Here is a 19,277-nt window from a genome sequence, read left to right on the forward strand (position 1 = left end):
GAAGTCATCCTGAAGAGTAGGTCTCTACGGGGGGGGGGGGGGGGCGGGGGGTGGTCAGAGCCCAAGTCCTGCTTTAAATGGTACTGTGAGAATCCAGAGAACAGAGAACAGAACCTAATGCTGCGTTCACTTTGTATTGGAATTTCCGACACCAGCACCTTCTGACTGCGAAAAACCGGACAACACACTTCAAGTTGTAATTCCAAGTCGGAAATATGGGAACTTACTGACGCCACCAATATGTCTGATGGATGGCACATGAACGCAACAGGAGAAAGCTCAGGTCCCTCCCTAAATGGGAGTGGCAGAGAGCTCAAGCCCCGCCCTAAATGGGAGTGGCAGAGAGCTAAGGTCCCGCCCCAAATGGGAGTGGCAGAGAGCTCAAGCCCCGCCCTAAATGGGAGTGGCAGAGAGCTAAGGTCCCGCCCTAAATGGGAGTGGCAGATGGCTCAAGCCCCGCCCTAAATGGGAGTGGCAAAGAGCTAAGGCCCCGCCCTAAATGGGAGTGGCACGTCTCGGGTCTCGCCCTAAATGGGAGTGGCAGGTCTCAGGCCCCGCCCTACATGGGAGTGACAGACAGCTCAGGTCCCGCCTCAGTGTGAGTGACAGACTGTGGAAAGCTCTGAGCCTCATGCCGAGTTCAGCAGGGATAACGGCCCCTCCGTGATTACAGAGGGGCCGGCCGCTAGCGGCGCGGCGCGCTAATCTATCCGCGATGACAGAAACCAACAGAAGCGGTTTCTCTGCGTCACAGCGGGATAAGCGGGGTCTAACGCGGACATGCTCCGGAGATCTCGCTGGCGATATATCGCCGGGCGGTTCAAAGGTCAGCAGGGAGCCGAGCGGCACTCCCTAGGTTTATGGCCCCAGGACCGCGGTGGCCTTGGACCGAGACGCTGGAGAGGGAGGGTTTGGCGTAGGAGGAGTGGGATCAAGTCCTCTGCTCAACTGCTTGCGCAAGTCCTGCCGCTCTCCGTGAGCCAGGTTCGGTTTCTCTTTTGTAGGAGCTGACAGGAAAATGATCCCCCGATGCGTCAGGGCATCTGCACGTCACGGACAGCTCGGACAACTTCCCACAGGAATATGAATCAATCCGGAAAAATGCACTTGGAATCGCCACTTTCAGTTTGCACAATAGAACGACGAAATGCTGGCACTCTCCAAACAAACATGCATGTGTGCGTGCGTGTGTGTGTGTGTGTGTGTGTGCTTGTGTTTCTGTGTCTGTGTGCGTGTGTGTGTGTGTGTGTGTGTGTGCTCGTGTTTCTGTGTCTGCGTGTGTGCGTGTGTGTGTGTGTGTGTGTGTGTGTGTGTGTGTGTGTGCTCGTGTTTCTGTGTCTGTGTCTGTGTGCGTGTGTGTGTGCTCGTGTTTCTGTGTCTGCGTGCGTGTGTGTGTGTGTGTGTGTGTGTGCTCGTGTTTCTGTGTCTGTGTGCGTGTGTGTGTGCTCGTGTTTCTGTGTCTGCGTGCGTGCGTGTGTGTGTGTGTGTGTGTGTGCGTGTGTGTGCTCGTGTTTCTGTGTCTGTGTGCGTGTGTGTGTGTGTGTGTGTGTGCTCGTGTTTCTGTGTCTGTGTCTGTGTGCGTGTGTGTGTGCTCGTGTTTCTGTGTCTGCGTGCGTGTGTGTGTGTGTGTGTGTGTGTGTGCTCGTGTTTCTGTGTCTGTGTGCGTGTGTGTGTGCTCGTGTTTCTGTGTCTGCGTGCGTGCGTGTGTGTGTGTGTGCGTGTGTGTGTGTGTGTGCTCGTGTTTCTGTGTCTGCGTGCGTGTGTGTGTGTGTGTGCTCGTGTTTCTGTGTCTGCGTGCGTGTGTTTGTGTGTGTGTGTATGCCTGTCCACAATTGCACGCACGTGCCCGTGTGCGTGACACACAGCGTTCGCGACAGGTACGTGAGAACACACGGCCATGTGCGGTCTAAACACGAGCCCTTGAGACACAGCGGAGATACGCGGTCTCTCGCGCGAGGGCGCAGGGGGAGCCGCAGCACCACGTGACAGCGGTGAAATGTGAAGAAACAACTGGAAGAGCAGGAGATTAAAACAACGCCCAAACAAACCCACACCCACACCCCACATCCACACCCACCTTTAGGTCTCTGTGGACAATACACTTCTGGTGACAGTACTGCACTGCTGACACAATCTGCAGAGAGGTCACAGGAAGGGAATCTTACCACACAGGATTACAAAGTTTGGCTTTGATACAGCAAGATACGTCACGCCCTACTCAGTTAGCAAGCGCTATTAAACCAGGTCCACAGGGCTGTGGACGAAAAGCAGACAGCTGGATATTAAGTGTATGGCTTAACAGCAGTGGCCTGTGTAGGACTCAGAATAAATTAAATGCTACGATAAGAAAGCAGCTGAGCACAGTGCTGGCGGCTGTGCTGTGTACATTTACACATGCAAAACACCAACGGCTTTCACAACGTCCACATACACAGAGTCGCATATCCCAAACAGACACGCACATACATTTACACAGGGCTGTCTTTTTGGGAACGCGCACACACATACTCACACGCTCACACAGAAACACATACGGACAAATGTGCTTACATGCGCAAGTGCGGACACGCACGCACACAGGCACACATACATGCAGACGAACGCTAGCACTCGCTTTCACACACAAGCACATGCAGGAGCATGCCCCGCCATACACAGACACAGACAGACACACACATACACGCACAGACACACAGACACATGTGTGGATTCTCACTCTCTCACTCTCTCACTCTCTCACTCTCTCACTCTCTCACTCTCTCACTCTCTCACTCTCTCACTCTCTCACTCACTCACTCACTCACTCACTCACTCACTCACTCACTCACTCACTCACACAGCAGTGCCTTACTTGTCTGAATTTGGCTCTGGCTTCCTTCTCTTTCATCCTCCCATGAGCTACGAGGTAATCGAACACTTCACCTGAGGGAGGGAGCGGTGGAGAGGGGGGGAGAGGGAGCGGTGGAGCGGGGGGAAGAGGAAAAGAGAGACGGGTAGAGTGAGCAGTGAGCGATACAGCGAGTACTGTACAAAAGCACAGTGATGACCAGGCCCATAGTACTGCAGCAGCACCACCTCAGCCTCCCAGTACTGAGGGACTGTCATATTAAACATACAGACAGCTGCACAACGTTTGGGACCAAGATGGTTATGGATGTCATCATAACAATTCACAAGCGGTATGTTTACACACTTTGATTCCGCCGAGTACAGAAATTACAGCATTTTTTTATACAATACCCCCATTTTACGGTGCCTCGCTAAGACTTTTACAAAGTTTATCAAGACTTCTAAACATCAAAAACACTTGATCTGACCAATTAAGAACACCAATTAAGAGCCCACAGACAGAAATATGAGCCAGGAGCCTCCCATCCCAACCCGACCCAACCCAACCCAACACAACCCATCCAGGGCCATCATGAACACCAAAGCAGTGAATAACGACAGCTTTGATATGCCCGCTTACCTCCACTGGCATATTCCATCACCAAATACAGCGTTTTCTCCGTTTCTATGACTTCAAATAATTTAACTGCAAAGCGAGACAGAGAAGCATTAACGATGCGCAGTTATTCTTATTCTGCTTCAGGTTTGACATTGGGTGGCTGCTAAAACAAACAAAAATAAAAAACATAAAAACAAAAATGTTCAAAAGGGCAGCCCCAAATCTCTGAACGAGATGTTTGCAATGCACACAGTCTAGTTATCCACAGTCACACAATACAGCGTTCTGCTCAAACGACTTTTGAGACGTAGTCACAATATATATTTTAAAAACTTTACAATTACATTTACAAAATGTCAATTGTGATCAACTGTCAAATAAGGGGACATATGAAGTTGAAACTAATTCCCCCCACCCCACCCCAATACAGAATTTTCATAATCTTCACTGTGCCTTCAAGCCTCCTTTACGTTTACCCTAGCTTTGATATGCATGAGGTTCAAGATAACTCCATAATAACTCCATAATAACCCTACATTCTCAGCGGAAGCTGAACTGCTAAAGCCAGCACAATGGATTTTGAGCGAGAAAGCAGGTTGATACAGCACGATGGCGGCACAACGGCAGCACTGCAGACTCTCTGTGCTGTGCGGGTCACCTGACCTCCAGGCGCTCACCTATATTAGGATGATTCAGCAGCTTCATGATCCTCACTTCCCTGAACAGCTGTAGAGCACAGAGGGGCAGAGAGAGAATGCAGTGAATTATATGTGTGTGTGTGTGTGTGTGTGTGTGTGTGTGTGTGTGTGTCTGTGCACGTGTTTCTGTGTGTTTGTGTGTGTGTGTGTGTGTGTGTGTGTGTGTGTTTGTGTGTGTGTGTCTGTCTGTGCACGTGTTTCTGTGTGTTTGTGTGTGTGTGTTTCTGTTTGTGTGTGTCTGTGCACGTGTTTCTGCGTGTTTGTGTGTGTGTGTGTGTGTATTTCTGTGTGTTTGTGTGTGTGTGTGTGTGTGTTTGTGTGTGTGTATGTGTGTGTATGTGTTTGTGTGTGTCTGTGTGTGTGTGGGTGCACGTGTTTCTGTGTGTTTGTGTGTGTGTGTGTGTTTGTCTGTGTTTCTGTGTGTTTGTGTGTGTGTGTGTGCTCGTGTATGTGTGTGCATGTTTGTGTGTACTTGTGTGTCTGTACGAGTGTTTCTGTGTGTGTGCTCATGTGTGGTGTGTGTGTGTGCATGTGTTTGTGTGTGTGTTTGTGTGTGGTGTGTGTGTGTGCACGTGTGTCTGTGCGTGTGTGCTTGTGTATGTGTGTGCATGTTTGTGTGTACTTGTGTGTCTGTGCGAGTGTTTCTGTGTGTGTGCTCATGTGTGGTGTGTGCGTGTGCACGTGTTTGTGTGTGTGTTTGTGTGTGGTGTGTGTGCACGTGTGTCTGTGCGCGTGTTTCTGTGTGTTTGTGTGTGTGTGTGTGTGTGTGTGTGTGTGTGTGTGTGTTTGTGTGTGTGTGTGTGTGTGTGCCTACGTGCGTGTGTGAGAGGTCATTTAACATTCCATGAAAAGTTCACATTATGTCCAGAAATCACACTAAAATGTAACTAGTCGGGCTTCATACTGCCTGTTTGGATGAGAGTCTGTGGGTGTGTCATTCTGAACACATTTCTGTACATACGATTGCACTCCTGAGATGCCCATGTCCAAGTAACATTACCATATGAACCATACAGTGGACCATACATATGGAAAATGCATTTTGATGGTACAATAATCATCCCTAAAAGAATATGGTCTATATCACCAGTCATCTCGAACACAAATGCCCAAATACATATAAATGACCACTCTAAAAATGTTTCCAAGTGACAACTTGCACATCCGCTGCAATTTGCAGAAATTGGCTATATATAGGCTAAATCAATACACATTACTGGCAAAATATTTCATAAGAATAACTTTGGCTGTGCAGGGGAAGGGTAGAGAAACATTGAATGTGTTTCTCTTAGTTTTACAAAGTAAACAACTGAGCCATCTTTCCTGCTGGAAAAACCCACTATCCGCACAATATGGCAGGAATCTTCATTTGAGTCCCATAATCCCTTCACTGACATTACTTATAAACACTGATATTCCTGAAGCGCACATCCATCTGGCAATCCCACCGCCACAGGCCACAGAGTCTGCCGGCGCGGCACGGAAATCCAGTCCCGACAGGAGGGCCCCCATTTCACAAATCAGAGCAAATACCACTATAACCATCCAGAGGGGAAAACACCACTTTATTCCAGTCAAACCCATATCACACACAAGCAGAATATCAGACTGGGGACGACCCTACTGGGTGTGTGTGTGTGTGTGTGTGTGTGTGTGTGTGTTGCCGGTCCATCTCTTGATTTTAAGACCGAAGAGAGACGCAAATCTGTCAAAGAAGGGAATGACCCCGCCTAGCCCCTCACCACAGGAAGTTGTTGAGACTCGTTTCCTGTAATCAGCTCGTTGCTCTCCCATAGGGATAGAGAAACGCCTACGCCCGTGCCATCAACATGCATGTGTAACTAGACAGGAAAGCGCTTCAGCTAACAAATGCTTGTGAAGCAGGAAGTAAGCATGTACTGTGCATTCTGAGGGCAAAACACTGGAGCTGAAGTGAATTTAGAAGACAAAACTTCCCCGGTGGTATTGTGAAACTCAATTAACAATCGATACGGCCTGTAGCGTAGTGGTTAAGGTACATGGCTGGGACCCGCAAGGTCGGCGGTTCGATCCCTGGTGTAGCCACAATAAGATCCGCACAGCCGTTGGGCCCTTAAGCAAGGCCCTTAGCCCTGTGTTTGACTGGAATAGCTCCAGGGGAGGATTGTCTCCTGCTTAGTCTAATCAACTGTACGTCGCTCTGGATAAGAGCGTCTGCCAAATGCCATTAATGTCATGTAATGTAATGTAATATATACGTTTCATGTGAAAAGCAGATTGGGAAAATGTCATAAAAGATCCGGTTTCACAAATGATTTATTGTGTCTCTCGAATGGCGTTTAACACTACCCACTGCTAACGGGAAAGGCATTTGATGGAGAAATCATATCAATATCAGTCATATCTGCCTCTTAAAAGCAGGCCATTTGGCCAATATCTACATGCAAATTATTAAACCAAAGTACATTCGGCAGTTCACTCAAATATAGACTCTTATTAACTTTGATGGGCGGATGAGTGCTCTTTCAAAAATGCTTAACATTTGACATATAAAACCTGCGCACTCCGATGCACTACGAGTGCAGCATCCTGACCTCACCTTCTGGAGGCTAGACGAATTCAGCTGAGTCTTATCTATAATTTTCACCGCCACCTGAAAGAGAAAGAAATGTCACTTTAAGCAGGAAAATACCAATACAGTCAATCAGGGGAAAATGAGACACTGCACAGTCCCCGTGAAATTCCCTCCCCACTCTCTGGTGTAGGACAGAAAGAACCTCAGGGGGGCGAAAAATGATATGGGTATTTATTCTGCCCCAAAGTGCCACACAGAGGGATTAAAATTCCCTCAAATTAAAGCTGACAGTCTGCACTTCAACCTCATTATCGCCGTATCCGTTCAAACTCAAAGTGCTAGAGTACAGAACCGAAATAACAAAAACGTGTCGCCGTCCCCAATTAATTATGGGGCTCACTTGTACGCCATCAAAACGTCACGTATCGTGTGTAAGACGGAGCGCGCGGCAGAAGGCTAGAGAGCACCAGAACAGGACACGGCACGCGGCAGCACGAAACAGGAAGTCACAGAACTGAAATTAGAAGCAGAGGATTAGAGGGGGGGCCCCCGCTGACTACCCCTGAGCGAGACGCATAACCCGCATAACTCCGGTAATGTCCTGCTGTACGGAGGGGAGACACGTGGACCGTGAGGAGTCACCCAGCATAGGCGACTGCCCAGCGCATGAACACGTACACAGTCCAGTAATATGACGTCGTGTCATGGTTCCAGTGATTATGGTGGCACTACAGCGACTCTCGTCCGGTCGTAAGAACACTGAACGTGCAATAAAGACGGTGACCGGTTAACTAGTATATTTTATAAACACCGTATCATTGGGCCTGTAACCTCTGCTCTCTCTCTCCCTCTCCCTCCCTCTCTCTCTCCGCCCCCTCTCTCTCTCCCCCCCTCCCTCACGTGGAGCGTTATCAGAGTGTCAGGCACCGCGCCGTCACACATTGACAGACCCGTCGAGTGAAACAAACAGGGCGACAGAGAACCGAGTGTTGAGTGTTTACCATGGAGACGCCGAGCAGAGCAAACACACACACACACACACACACACACACACACACACACAGCTCCGCTCTTCTCCTGTTCAACAAGCCCTTTCATACGCCAGCGTATGCTTATCCAGGGAGACGCGGCTTATCGGGGAGGGACCCAGAACCAGGAAATACAACAGAGTTCAGAGTCTGTGGTTTTCCTCTCCGCTGCGTTGGCTGCGAAAGTTTAGTTTAGCGCACGTGTCAGAGTATTCAGAAACAAGCGCAAGTCTCTCGAAGTTAGTGTCGGTTTTACAGGCGCGGATTAAGCTTAGGCCCTGGACTAAATAGAGTTTTGGAGAATCTCCATTCAAGTTTGTATTTAATTGAGGACGAGGCTTAATCTGATTCTGTGAAACTGGCCCATAGTCTAATACTAAAATACCAGTCTCACAATTTCCCCCCCTCAACTACTGATATAGCTGTATTGAATCCAAAGCTATGAGTCAGCTCTTGTGTTCTGAAGGATTGCGGCCCGTGGGCCGAGAAGAACGTGGTCAGAACCGGTTCTGGCCGTCCCCACATCAGTGCGCTGTCTGCACTCTGCGGCCACCACAAGAGAGACTCCAGAGCGTGTGTGTGTGTGTGTGTGTGTGTGTGTGTGTGTGTGTGTGTGCGGGTGTGTGTGTGTGTGTGTGCGGGTGTGTGTGCGGGTGTGTGTGGGTGTGTGTCGCACTGTACGTATGTGTCCTGCCAGGATGAATCACACATACTGATAAACAGACTGAGGAGGAGTGGGGGGGTGGGGGCATGTTCGGTATCCGTGCTCAAACTCACAACAATACAACCCAAAAAAAAAAAAACTCATTTTCTTCCACAAGCGCTTCTGACACTGAACACATTACCGTTCGCACTGGCCTTCTCGGCACACGCGAGGCTTGCAGTCGGTCTCCGTGTGCGGCGTGTAGCATATTCCCGTATCTGGTCAGACAGAAACTCTCCAGAAAGGTAAATCTGGAATGCTATACTAAATGTAGCCTGGTTGTTGCCATGGTAATTGCAGAATGCTCACACCAGGCAGAAGGAGGAGGAGTGAGACCAAGATAGAACAGAGAGATTACAGTAGTGAGAAAACAAAAAAAACGGGGTGTTGTGAAGAGAGAACGTTAATTAAGACACACTCATTTGTGTTTCATTTATCATAAAATATAAATGTATCTGTCCAAGCAGTTAAGATTAAGAATAAAGCTCAAATACCACAGTTTTTGCCTGAATGAGCCACCTAAAAAAAAAAAAAAAGGAATACTTTGATAAAAGATTTTAAAAACTTTGTCAGTTGGGTCTGAAGTAGGCTCATTAGAAATGATTTTCTCAATCTATCTCAAAACCTCCGGACTATAGGACAACAGCTGGTTTAGAAGCAGACCTGTAAGGCCAGGAGGGTAATGAGGTAATATTCAATGAGCCCTGATTAACCTTTACGCAAGCTACTATTAAACGAATCTATCACAGTCGAGAACATTTTCTCTTTATGGGAGTAGTTTGTCCTGGGTCAGCTGTAGAGAAAATATTGTTTTCATTTCCTGGCAGTGTCAGTGTCCAATTAAACCCCTGGATAAGCATTAATGCAACTCATCAGGCCCCTGTCAGCTACACCGCGTCTCACTGGTCATCCCCAAGAAGCCCACCACACAGAAATGCATAAAGCCTCTGAGTTAACTCAGCAAGTTTTCAGAACCTAATTCGACCTTCCGAAAAGGTTTGCTTATGAGCAAAACATAGATTTTTTTTTAGGGAAGCGACTTATTTCTGAGGTAAGAATCTCATGTGAATTGAGACGCTGAACACGTTCACACGGATGAGTGTCGAACAGTCCGCTTCGAGGCAGACGGTTAGCGTGCGGCTCCATCCACGCCCCTGCATCCCCTTCCAGGATGGAACGGGGCTGGATAATGTCAAGTCTTGCTTGAAACATTCAGAGGCACTTAAAAAAGAAACTTAAAAGAGCATAAAAAGCAGGACTGCACTTGTTTTTTTGTGTGTGTGTGTGTGTATTTCTCTTAACATGACAGAAATACACTTTCCCCACAGTATTTGACCTTTAACCTCAGGAAGCACTTGGAACAGAGAAGCGCTTCGCCGTGGCGACGGCGGGGTCCTCACCTCCTTCCCGGTGAGCACGTGCCGGGCCAGCTTCACCTTGGCGAAGTTGCCCTTGCCGATGGTCTTCAGCAGCCGGTAGTTGCCGATGTGCGGCTGCTCGTCCGCCGTCGTGGCGACCGAGTTCCGGCACCGCGGCATGCTGGGACGCTCCCCGCCCTTGGAGTCCGAGTGAGACTGAACGAAAACAGAGGAGGGGGGGGGGGTGGGGGGAAGAGAAGAGCGTTACATTCGCTGCGGTTAAAAATAGCCCGGGGAACGTTTTGTGAACGCGGCGCTATATTTAGGCGGCTCCCCCCCCAGCCGCGCGGGACGCTGTGACGCCGCTCGATGAGGTCATCACCGCTGCTGCTGCTCGCGGGAGACGGACACTGATCGCCAAAGACAGGTGAGTGGCGAAAAAGAAGGGCTGGCGGCCCTCTGTCGAACCCGGGACGGGACCCTAACTCTAATAGATGACCTGGGACAAGAGGGGGGGGGGGGGGGGGGGCACAGAGAGCATGTGGAGCTTGAGAGAGGGACAGTGGGGGGGGGGGGGGGGGGGTGTGTGTGTGTGGAGGGGAACAGACACCGGAGACAGACAGGAAGGACAGAGCGAACAGGATGAACAGAGAGAGGCCAGGGAAACCCGACAAGAGGGAAAGAGAGACGGACATGGAACATTTACACACAACAGCGGAGTGCTAGTCCGTGCTCTCCCTACACAGCTACAGACACTTCATCGACTGTGATCTCTCCTGAATCTTACGGCCGGTCCCTTCTCCAAAAGCCAGCCAGTTAGGGACCTTGCAGATGAAACACCTATGAGAGAGTTGTATGTGCCACTGCACAGTGGAAGCAGTCAGACATGGCAGCGTTAACGGAGACGCAGGCTGACGCTTGCTGGCAGGCACTGGCAGTACTGGGTACTCCACAGAACCGAGCGAAACTACGGCCATGTGTGTGTGCGTGTGTGTGTGTGTGTGTGTGCGTGTGTGTGTGTGTGTGTGTGTGCGTGTGTGTGTGTGTGTGTGTGTGCGTGTGTGTGTGTGTGTGTGTGCGTGTGTGTGTGTGTGTGTGTGTGCGTGTGTGTGTGTGTGTGTGTGTGTGTGTGTGTGTGTGTGTGTGTGCATGTGCAGGCCCACGTCAGCCTGTGCGTCGTCACGGTGACGTGCGAGCTCATGGGAGCAGCTGCCAGAGGGAAGCTGCAGCTCTACACCGCTAGCCTCTACCGCTAACACACGCTGCTGTCAGCTCTACACCGCTAGCCTCTACCGCTAACACACGCTGCTGTCAGCTCTACACCGCTAGCCTCTACCGCTAACACACGCTGCTGTCAGCTCTACACCGCTAGCCTCTACCGCTAACACACGCTGCTGTCAGCTCTACACCGCTAGCCTCTACCGCTAACACACGCTGCTGTCAGCTCTACACCGCTAGCCTCTACCGCTAACACACACGCTGCTGTCAGCTCTACATCGCTAGCCTCTACCGCTAACACACGCTGCTGTCAGCTCTACACCGCTAGCCTCTACCGCTAACACACGCTGCTGTCAGCTCTACACCGATAGCCTCTACCGCTAACACACGCTGCTGTCAGCTCTACAGCGCTAGCCTCTACCGCTAACACACGCTGCTGTCAGCTCTACACCGCTAGCCTCTACCGCTAACACACGCTGCTGTCAGCTCTACACCGCTAGCCTCTACCGCTAACACACGCTGCTGTCAGCTCTACACCGCTAGCCTCTACCGCTAACACACACGCTGCTGTCAGCTCTACACCGCTAGCCTCTACCGCTAACACACGCTGCTGTCAGCTCTACACCGATAGCCTCTACCGCTAACACACGCTGCTGTCAGCTCTACACCGCTAGCCTCTACCGCTAACACACGCTGCTGTCAGCTCTACACCGCTAGCCTCTACCGCTAACAAACGCTGCTGTCAGCTCTACACCGATAGCCTCTACCGCTAACACACGCTGCTGTCAGCTCTACACCGCTAGCCTCTACCGCTAACACACGCTGCCTTCAGCTATATTTGGTATATTTCTACTTTATACCGATAGATATTAGGGATATATCTATTTGTGCTCAAGAGGACAAGCGTAATGTCTCGGCCAAGATACAACACCTCAATCCAGATTCCCCACCATTGCACACCATCTCTCATCCAGTCTTAGCCCTTTGATGAGTTGGTTTTTTGATATTTTTACATTACATTACATTATTGGCATTTGGCAGACGCTCTTATCTAGAGCGACATACAGTTGATTAGACTAAGCAGGAGATAATCCTCCCCTGGAGCAATGCAGGGTTAAGGGCCTTGCTCAAGGGCCCAACGGCTGTGCGGATCTTATTGTGGCTACACCAGGATTAGAACCACCAACCTTGCGTGTCCCAGTCATTTACCTTAACCACTAAGCTATAGGCTTCTCATTTTGAAATGCGTTCATGGTCCTGATCAAAGTCGTTTTGTTTGGCATGTGACTACGCTTTGTGTTGAGGTCATTTCTGGCACACAGGGTGCACACAAAACTAGGAGCAGGAAGTGGGTAAAAAAAATAATAATAATAAATACAGCTGCAGATGCTTAGAAAAAAGAAATACAGGTTTTACATTAAAAACTTTTTATCCAAAAAAACCCCCCAAAAATGTTTTTGTTTGTTTTACACAATGTGTGGCCGGAATTTTTCTAAAACTCACCATGCTGAGGGAAAACCAAAAGGAAACCCAGGTGAGGAAAAAGGAGAACGTAAACAAACGCACTGATGCCTGCTCATTTAAAACTGCTCGGGAGCGTGGCTCTGTAAACCATGCGAGCAAGCAGCAACACAACACACACAAAAACACCCACACATGCAAAGTCACTTTCCTCTTTTGTGGCCAGACAACTATATGAGTTTGTTCCCCATATCAGACTCAACAGGAAGTTTGGGGTAATTTGAGAGGAAGTTTTGAAAAAAACATGGCATGGCCAGAGTCGCAGCACTGGGTCACATACCCACTCTCTCGGCCCATGAGCCTCTCTGTTCATCCTACTGAAGTCAGTCTCACACTCACACACACACACACACACTCTCACACTCTCACACTCTCACACTCTCACACTCTCACACTCACACACATACAAACAGGCAGGCAGGCAGGCAGGCAGGCAGGCATGTACGCACACACAGCCATGAACACACACACACACAAACACACACACACACACACACACACACACACACACACACATACAAACAGGCAGGCAGGCAGGCATGTACGCACACACAGCCATGAACACACACACACACACACAAACACACACACACACACACACACACACACACACACACACACATACATACAAACAGGCAGGCATGTACGCACACACAACCATGAACACACACACACACACACACACACACACACACACACACAGATACACACAGGCAGGCAGGCATGTACGCACACACACATACACACAGCCATGAACACACACACACACACACAGATACACACACAGGCAAGCAGGCATGTACGCACACACACATACACACAGCCATGAACACACACACACACACCAACAGGCACACGCATGCACTGACACAATCACACACGGACCGACACAAATATATCCTGTGATCAGGGGAAAATCTTCACATAACACTCTCTGGAAAGTAGCCCCGGCCAGAAATACTGCAGGCAGTGTTGTGAGAGAAACAGGCCTCTCTGTGCACTTGAGCTGAAGTGGTCGGAGTCAGAGCAGGGGAAGTGACAGGCAGGGCCTGGTGCAGACCAACAATGGCCCACAGAGCCAGGGGCACCAGCTCCAAACAGCCAGCACTTCAGATGTGGACCGGCCCTTTTATCCTCCAAAAACCCTCCTTTAAAAAGTGCCTTCAATCAAAGCCGCATTATCAGGGCCATTCAAACATTAGCATTGCAACTAGTTGCCACAATTTGAATTAAAAAAACAACAAAAAAAACAAAAACAAAACACAAAGTCAGAGGTACTTCATGAAACAACTTTACCTCAAATTCAATGCGAGGCTTAGGCCTGATTTACGTGCAAAGCCATTTCAGCACACACAAAGTTAATAACACAAGCAGTGATTGGCCAAGGTATTGGTTTTCAACCAATCATTGGCCATCATGTTTTTGGGTCTGCTTTACACAACATTCTGCACCAGTGGCAGCCTCCTTGACTGAGAGACAGGATGGAAATAAATATCCAAATCAATGACGAAGCCAGTAAAAATAAGAGAACATTAAGGACTTCACTTTCTCTAAATAAAAGTTAAAATATAGACATTCTTACTTCCCCATTCATACATTAAAATTCATAAATCAGCTTGGGGTCAGCCTTTAAACCTTGAACTGGTTTCAAAAGGTTTAAAATGTTGAAAAAGAGCACAGTAACGATATGCTAATATGAATATGAAAAACGGTATCTACCGTATCTTTCCCTCGTTCCAATGCCGTTCCAGGAGAGTCCCTCACACTGTGAAAAAAATCACTGGATAGGGAACGTCCAGCGCACAAACTGCTGACCTCATCAGCGTTCGACACTCAAGACTAACCTGATCAATGTTCAGACCCATAAACTGAAGGTCGAACGCTTGAGGCTGCAAACACACGACTGTCCACCCACCCCACTCACGCTTTCTTTTTTTGCTTGCGCTGCAGAGATTATTTAAGTCTAAATCATTTCCCCCGAGTTTGTTTTCTTTCCTAAGCAGTTTCACATGCCGCATGCTTTGCCGTGTCATGCTGGATGAATCAGCCGGCAGAATTCAGCGGTTCCCACGCGGTGTGAGAATGAGGCCCGCAAACCTGGGGACTGAGCCTGCCGGAGGGGCCCTCAGCCTGGGCACTGCTGGACTGACTGACTGACTGCTGACAGACAGAGACTGACTGACTGTTGGCACAGACACTGATTGTTGGCACACAGAGACTGATTGACTGTTGGCACACAGACTGACTGACTGTTGGCACACAGAGACTGTCTGGCTGTTGGCACACAGAGACTGTCTGGCTGTTGGCACACAGAGACTGTCTGGCTGTTGGCACACAGAGACTGACTGGCTGTTGGCACACAGAGACTGGCTGGCTGTTGGCACACAGAGACTGACTGGCTGTTGGCACACAGAGACTGACTGGCTGTTGGCACACAGAGACTGACTGACTGACTGTTGGCACACAGAGACTGACTGGCTGTTGGCACACAGAGACTGACTGGCTGTTGGCACACAGAGACTGACTGGCTGTTGGCACACAGAGACTGACTGGCTGTTGGCACACAGAGACTGACTGGCTGTTGGCACACAGAGACTGACTGACTGACTGGCTGTTGGCACACAGAGACTGACTGGCTGTTGGCACACAGAGACTGACTGGCTGTTGGCACACAGAGACTGCTGACAGGATCAGCGGTATACAGGATCACACACAGGCTAGCACTGTCGCTTGCCACTGTCTTGGGACAGTCCCCAATGCACATCTTACACTGTGACCGATACATTTACATTTTAGACATTTGGCTGACGCTTTGAATCCAAAGCAACTTGCAGGTGCATAGGTTCTTCCACAAGTTAAAGCATCACAACTAGTAAAATACACATGAAGGGCTGTTCTAAACAAAAATACAGTCATAGTAAGTGCACATATTTTTATTTTTTTGGGGGTATCGGAAAGGGGGGGGGGGAATCAGGAGGGAGGACTAAGGTAGAGTTTGAAAAGGTGTGTTTTTAGTCTGCGTCGAAATAGGGGGAGGGATTCTGCTGTCCTGACTGTGGTAGGCAAGTTATTCCACCAATGAGGAACCAGAACGGAAAACAGGCGTGAACGTGCAGCTCGACCGCCAGGTGCTCGTAATGAGGGAATACATGCAATACGTGTATATATCAGTAATATCACAGAAACACCGTATAGCCGCATATCTACCGAGCCAACAAAGTGTCACTGACTGGCGTAAAGGAAGCGAAGCCCCACCGTGGATTCAGACAAGCAACCATATGGTTACCAGGACAGTTCCTAAAGACTTTGCAACATGGGTGCTGGCCCATCACAGTGAATCATGACTCATTGGTCCCATACTCCTGCATTAATAACTCATCTAAGGTTACGGGTTACCAACTTAAATTCTCAGTGACCGATTGTAATGACAGTCAACTTAACCCACCCGATAACAAGCTAGGCAACTCCACCACACTTCCCCATAGTCGCCATTGTTGTTGTTTTTTTCCCCTGAGAGTGGTTAAGGTGTGACGCATCCTCTTTATTCCTCATTGTTTACGCCTAATCCTCCCCTGCAGACCTGGGTGTTAGGACTGAGGCTTTCTGCCATTTAAACTTTAAGTCACTTCCGAACTCATTTCACCGTTTGAATGTCGAGGTCAGAAACGTGAAGCGGAAGGGTGACTGTGGGTGAAGAAGAGCGTTCAGCTTCACCAGGCCAAATATTCAGCTCCCCGCGTTCAGCTATCCGTTTCAATTCAGCTCGTCAAATGCGTCTGCGCTTCTCTGTCTGCGGTTGCAGCTCAGCACTAACCAGACGAGGACTCACACTCTCACTCTCTCACTCTCACTCTCACTCTCACTCTCACTCTCACTCTCACTCATACACACAGCCATGAACACACACACACACACAGGCATGTGCGCACACACATATACACACAGCCATGAACACACACACGCACACACACACACACACACACACAGGCATGTGCGCACACACATATACACACAGCCATGAACACACACACACACACACACACACACACACACACACACACACAGGAAGTAAAAGGTGAAGACGTGGCCTCGCGTCACTTTCAGTAAATCTACTTTCCCGGCGGCTCATACCCTCCCCCGTTTCCCCAAAGGGGGAGAATTCAGACCCTGGACAGGTCGCCAGTCCATCGCAGGGCACACACACCATTCACTCACACACCCATACCCATGGGCAATTTAGACTCTCCAATCAGCCTAACCTTTGGACTGTGGGAGGAAACCGGAGTACCCGGAGGAAACCCACGTGAACACGGGGAGAACATGCAAACTCCACACAGAGAGGCCCCGGCCGACCTGGATTCGAACCCAGGACCTCCTTGCTGTGAGGCGGCAGTGCTCCCCACTGCACCATCCGTGCCGCCCTATTCCATGTCAACGGAAAGAAGAAGAAAAAAAAAAATGACAAGTAAGCAACAGAGGCATACCGATATCTATCCCCATAGCAACAAATATTTCCCCCCCTCGGGAAATGCAGGGGACGCCTCATTTTTCTGGAGAAGTGGAGTCAGCGCACCAGGAGGCCCCACCGCGAGAGCCTGTCTCCGCACTGCCACTCCCGTGGCTCAGGCAGTCAGCTGTGAGCTACAAAAGCCAGGCCAACCATTGTACTTCCCCTCCACACAAAGGCAGTGTCACCTGAACAATGCAGTTTATACTTGATCGTCCGGTTGTTGCAGGAACAAAAAAAAAAAAAAAAAAACTTAATTATGATTCATAAATTGGTCGCTACAATTTGTGAATTCGGTATTTTCCTGTAGTTACTAACAGACGGTTAAGTAAGCCTTCATTTCCATAAAAAAAAAAAAAAAGGCAGACCAGCATTTGAAATGGAACACCTTTCATAAGGTTCAGTATAGTCACTGTTAAAAAACCTCAACTGATTGCCATAGAAACAACCTGTAATTAAGGACTTAACCCCATGCAAGGAATCCCCCCCCCCCCAAGCTTAATATATTATATATGCCACACTACCCAACATAGTGCTTCAAGTGGTACCCTTCTCATTAAAGCAATCTTTAAATATGCAACACCTAGTGAACAAAGTAGCAAAACACACATTGAGAATGTTTGATTGTACTGTATTGTTTCCTTTCAATAACACCTGCTATTTTTGTCTTTTGAGCGTCGTGGCAACCTATTAAAGGTCTGGATGAAGGGACAAACGTTCCGCACAATCGCAGTTCACAAGCATACGGGAGGGCAAGGAGCCGACATTACAGCACAGAAATCTCTATTCCGTTTCTCCAGAAAGTGCCGTGTGTAGACGTTAGTGTACAATACGCCCCCTTCACAAAGTCTGAGTGATGAACAGAAGGGTTTTTCCAATCCATAAACACATTGTCTTCCCTCAACTCTTTGTGAGAACGCTGCTAGTGCCCAGGTAAACGCCACTCGATAAAAATCGGCCAAAACAGCCGTGACTAGCAAGAGACATTATTATGGAGTCGACGAAAACTCACTTTCTCGTTAATAACATTCCGAATAGTGAGTGCCCTGTACATGAGGACTAGAATGAGGGTCAGAGGGACAATTTAGGCACAGCCCATACATTGTTCATTGTTCATTATTCAAACCAAACAACAGCTAGGCAGATATGGATACAGACACCTGGAATATGGAGTATTGGCCGGTGTCACGGACATAGATTAATTTTAAAATTGAATTGAGTTTTGCACATATGATCTGGGTTTTAATCTGTCTAATCTTAACTGGCCCAATGTTGTTTTAAGTACGTTTTAAGTGCAGGGGATTCTGGGAGAGCCGTTCAGAGTGTCTCAGGCACATTCGCCGGAGCCCAGTGTTCACACGGAGACTCATTACATTACATTACATTACATTACTGGCATTTGGCAGACGCTCTTATCCAGAGCGACATACAGTTGATTAGACTAAGCAGGAGACAATCCTCTCCTGGAGCAATACAGGGTTAAGGGCCTTGCTCAAGGGCCCAACGGCTGTGTGGATCTTATTGTGGCTACACCGGGGATCGAACCACCGGCCTTGTGGATTCCAGTCATGTACCTTAAGCACTACGCTACAGGCCGCCCTGCAGAACGGCGAAAACCGGGCTCCACCCGTGATGAGAGGGCAAACCGGTTTGGAGCGCCCGCCTCCAGTGTCTCCTCCTGGGCCCTCAGCCCAGCTGTCCGGCGTTCCGCCCGGCGTTCCCCCCCGCCGTTCCGTGCGCCTCTTCCCCTTCCTTCCTCTGCGCGCTCCCCCAGACCCCGGCCCCACACACGCCGGAACGCGGAGGCATCCGCGCGCGTGTTCGCCGGCTGGCCTCGAATGTCGCCGGGTTTTTGTTGTTTTGTTTTTTTTCTCTCTCTCTTCAGCTCGCGGTAATTATAGACACGGAGACAATTAAGTGTCGTCACGGTTATTGTTTCGCGCGAGTTATTTATTTTTCTCTCAGCTGCTGGGAACGGGAGGCCACACATCCTCAGCATTACCGCTAAGAAGAGCAGCCGGCAATTAGTGCTACGCCCATTATACTATTTGCCATAATCATCATAATCAAGTGGCAGTTTTGGCTTGACGGTCATTATCATTGTTCACGGGAACAATCAGGATTAATAAGAGTGACTGACTACGCGGGGAGATAGGAGACGCAGGTCTTTAACGCTGCCTCCGCCCTCCGCCCCGCTCTGTATCTCTTATTTACACAGGATCCCTGCGTCATGACGGCCAAG

General features: G+C 49.2%; 1 protein-coding gene across 4 annotated transcripts in view; it reads right to left on the minus strand.

Annotated features, from left to right (window-relative positions):
- The window catches only part of mark2b (MAP/microtubule affinity-regulating kinase 2b), a 63,289-nt gene that overhangs the window by 30,233 nt on the left and 13,779 nt on the right, over positions 1-19,277 (minus strand). For all 4 annotated transcript variants that reach the window (XM_061235869.1, XM_061235872.1, XM_061235871.1 and 1 more), the window contains exons 2-7: positions 9,832-10,005; positions 6,725-6,778; positions 4,126-4,174; positions 3,470-3,535; positions 2,852-2,922; positions 2,078-2,134 (exon numbers count right to left, since the gene is read on the minus strand). In XM_061235869.1, coding sequence (XP_061091853.1) covers positions 2,078-2,134; positions 2,852-2,922; positions 3,470-3,535; positions 4,126-4,174; positions 6,725-6,778; positions 9,832-10,005 — 471 coding nt within the window. The remainder of the gene's footprint in view (positions 1-2,077; positions 2,135-2,851; positions 2,923-3,469; positions 3,536-4,125; positions 4,175-6,724; positions 6,779-9,831; positions 10,006-19,277) is intronic.

Source organism: Conger conger, chromosome 3 (genome assembly GCF_963514075.1).
Source record: "Conger conger chromosome 3, fConCon1.1, whole genome shotgun sequence".
In the NCBI taxonomy this organism is placed as follows: Eukaryota; Metazoa; Chordata; class Actinopteri; order Anguilliformes; family Congridae; genus Conger; species Conger conger.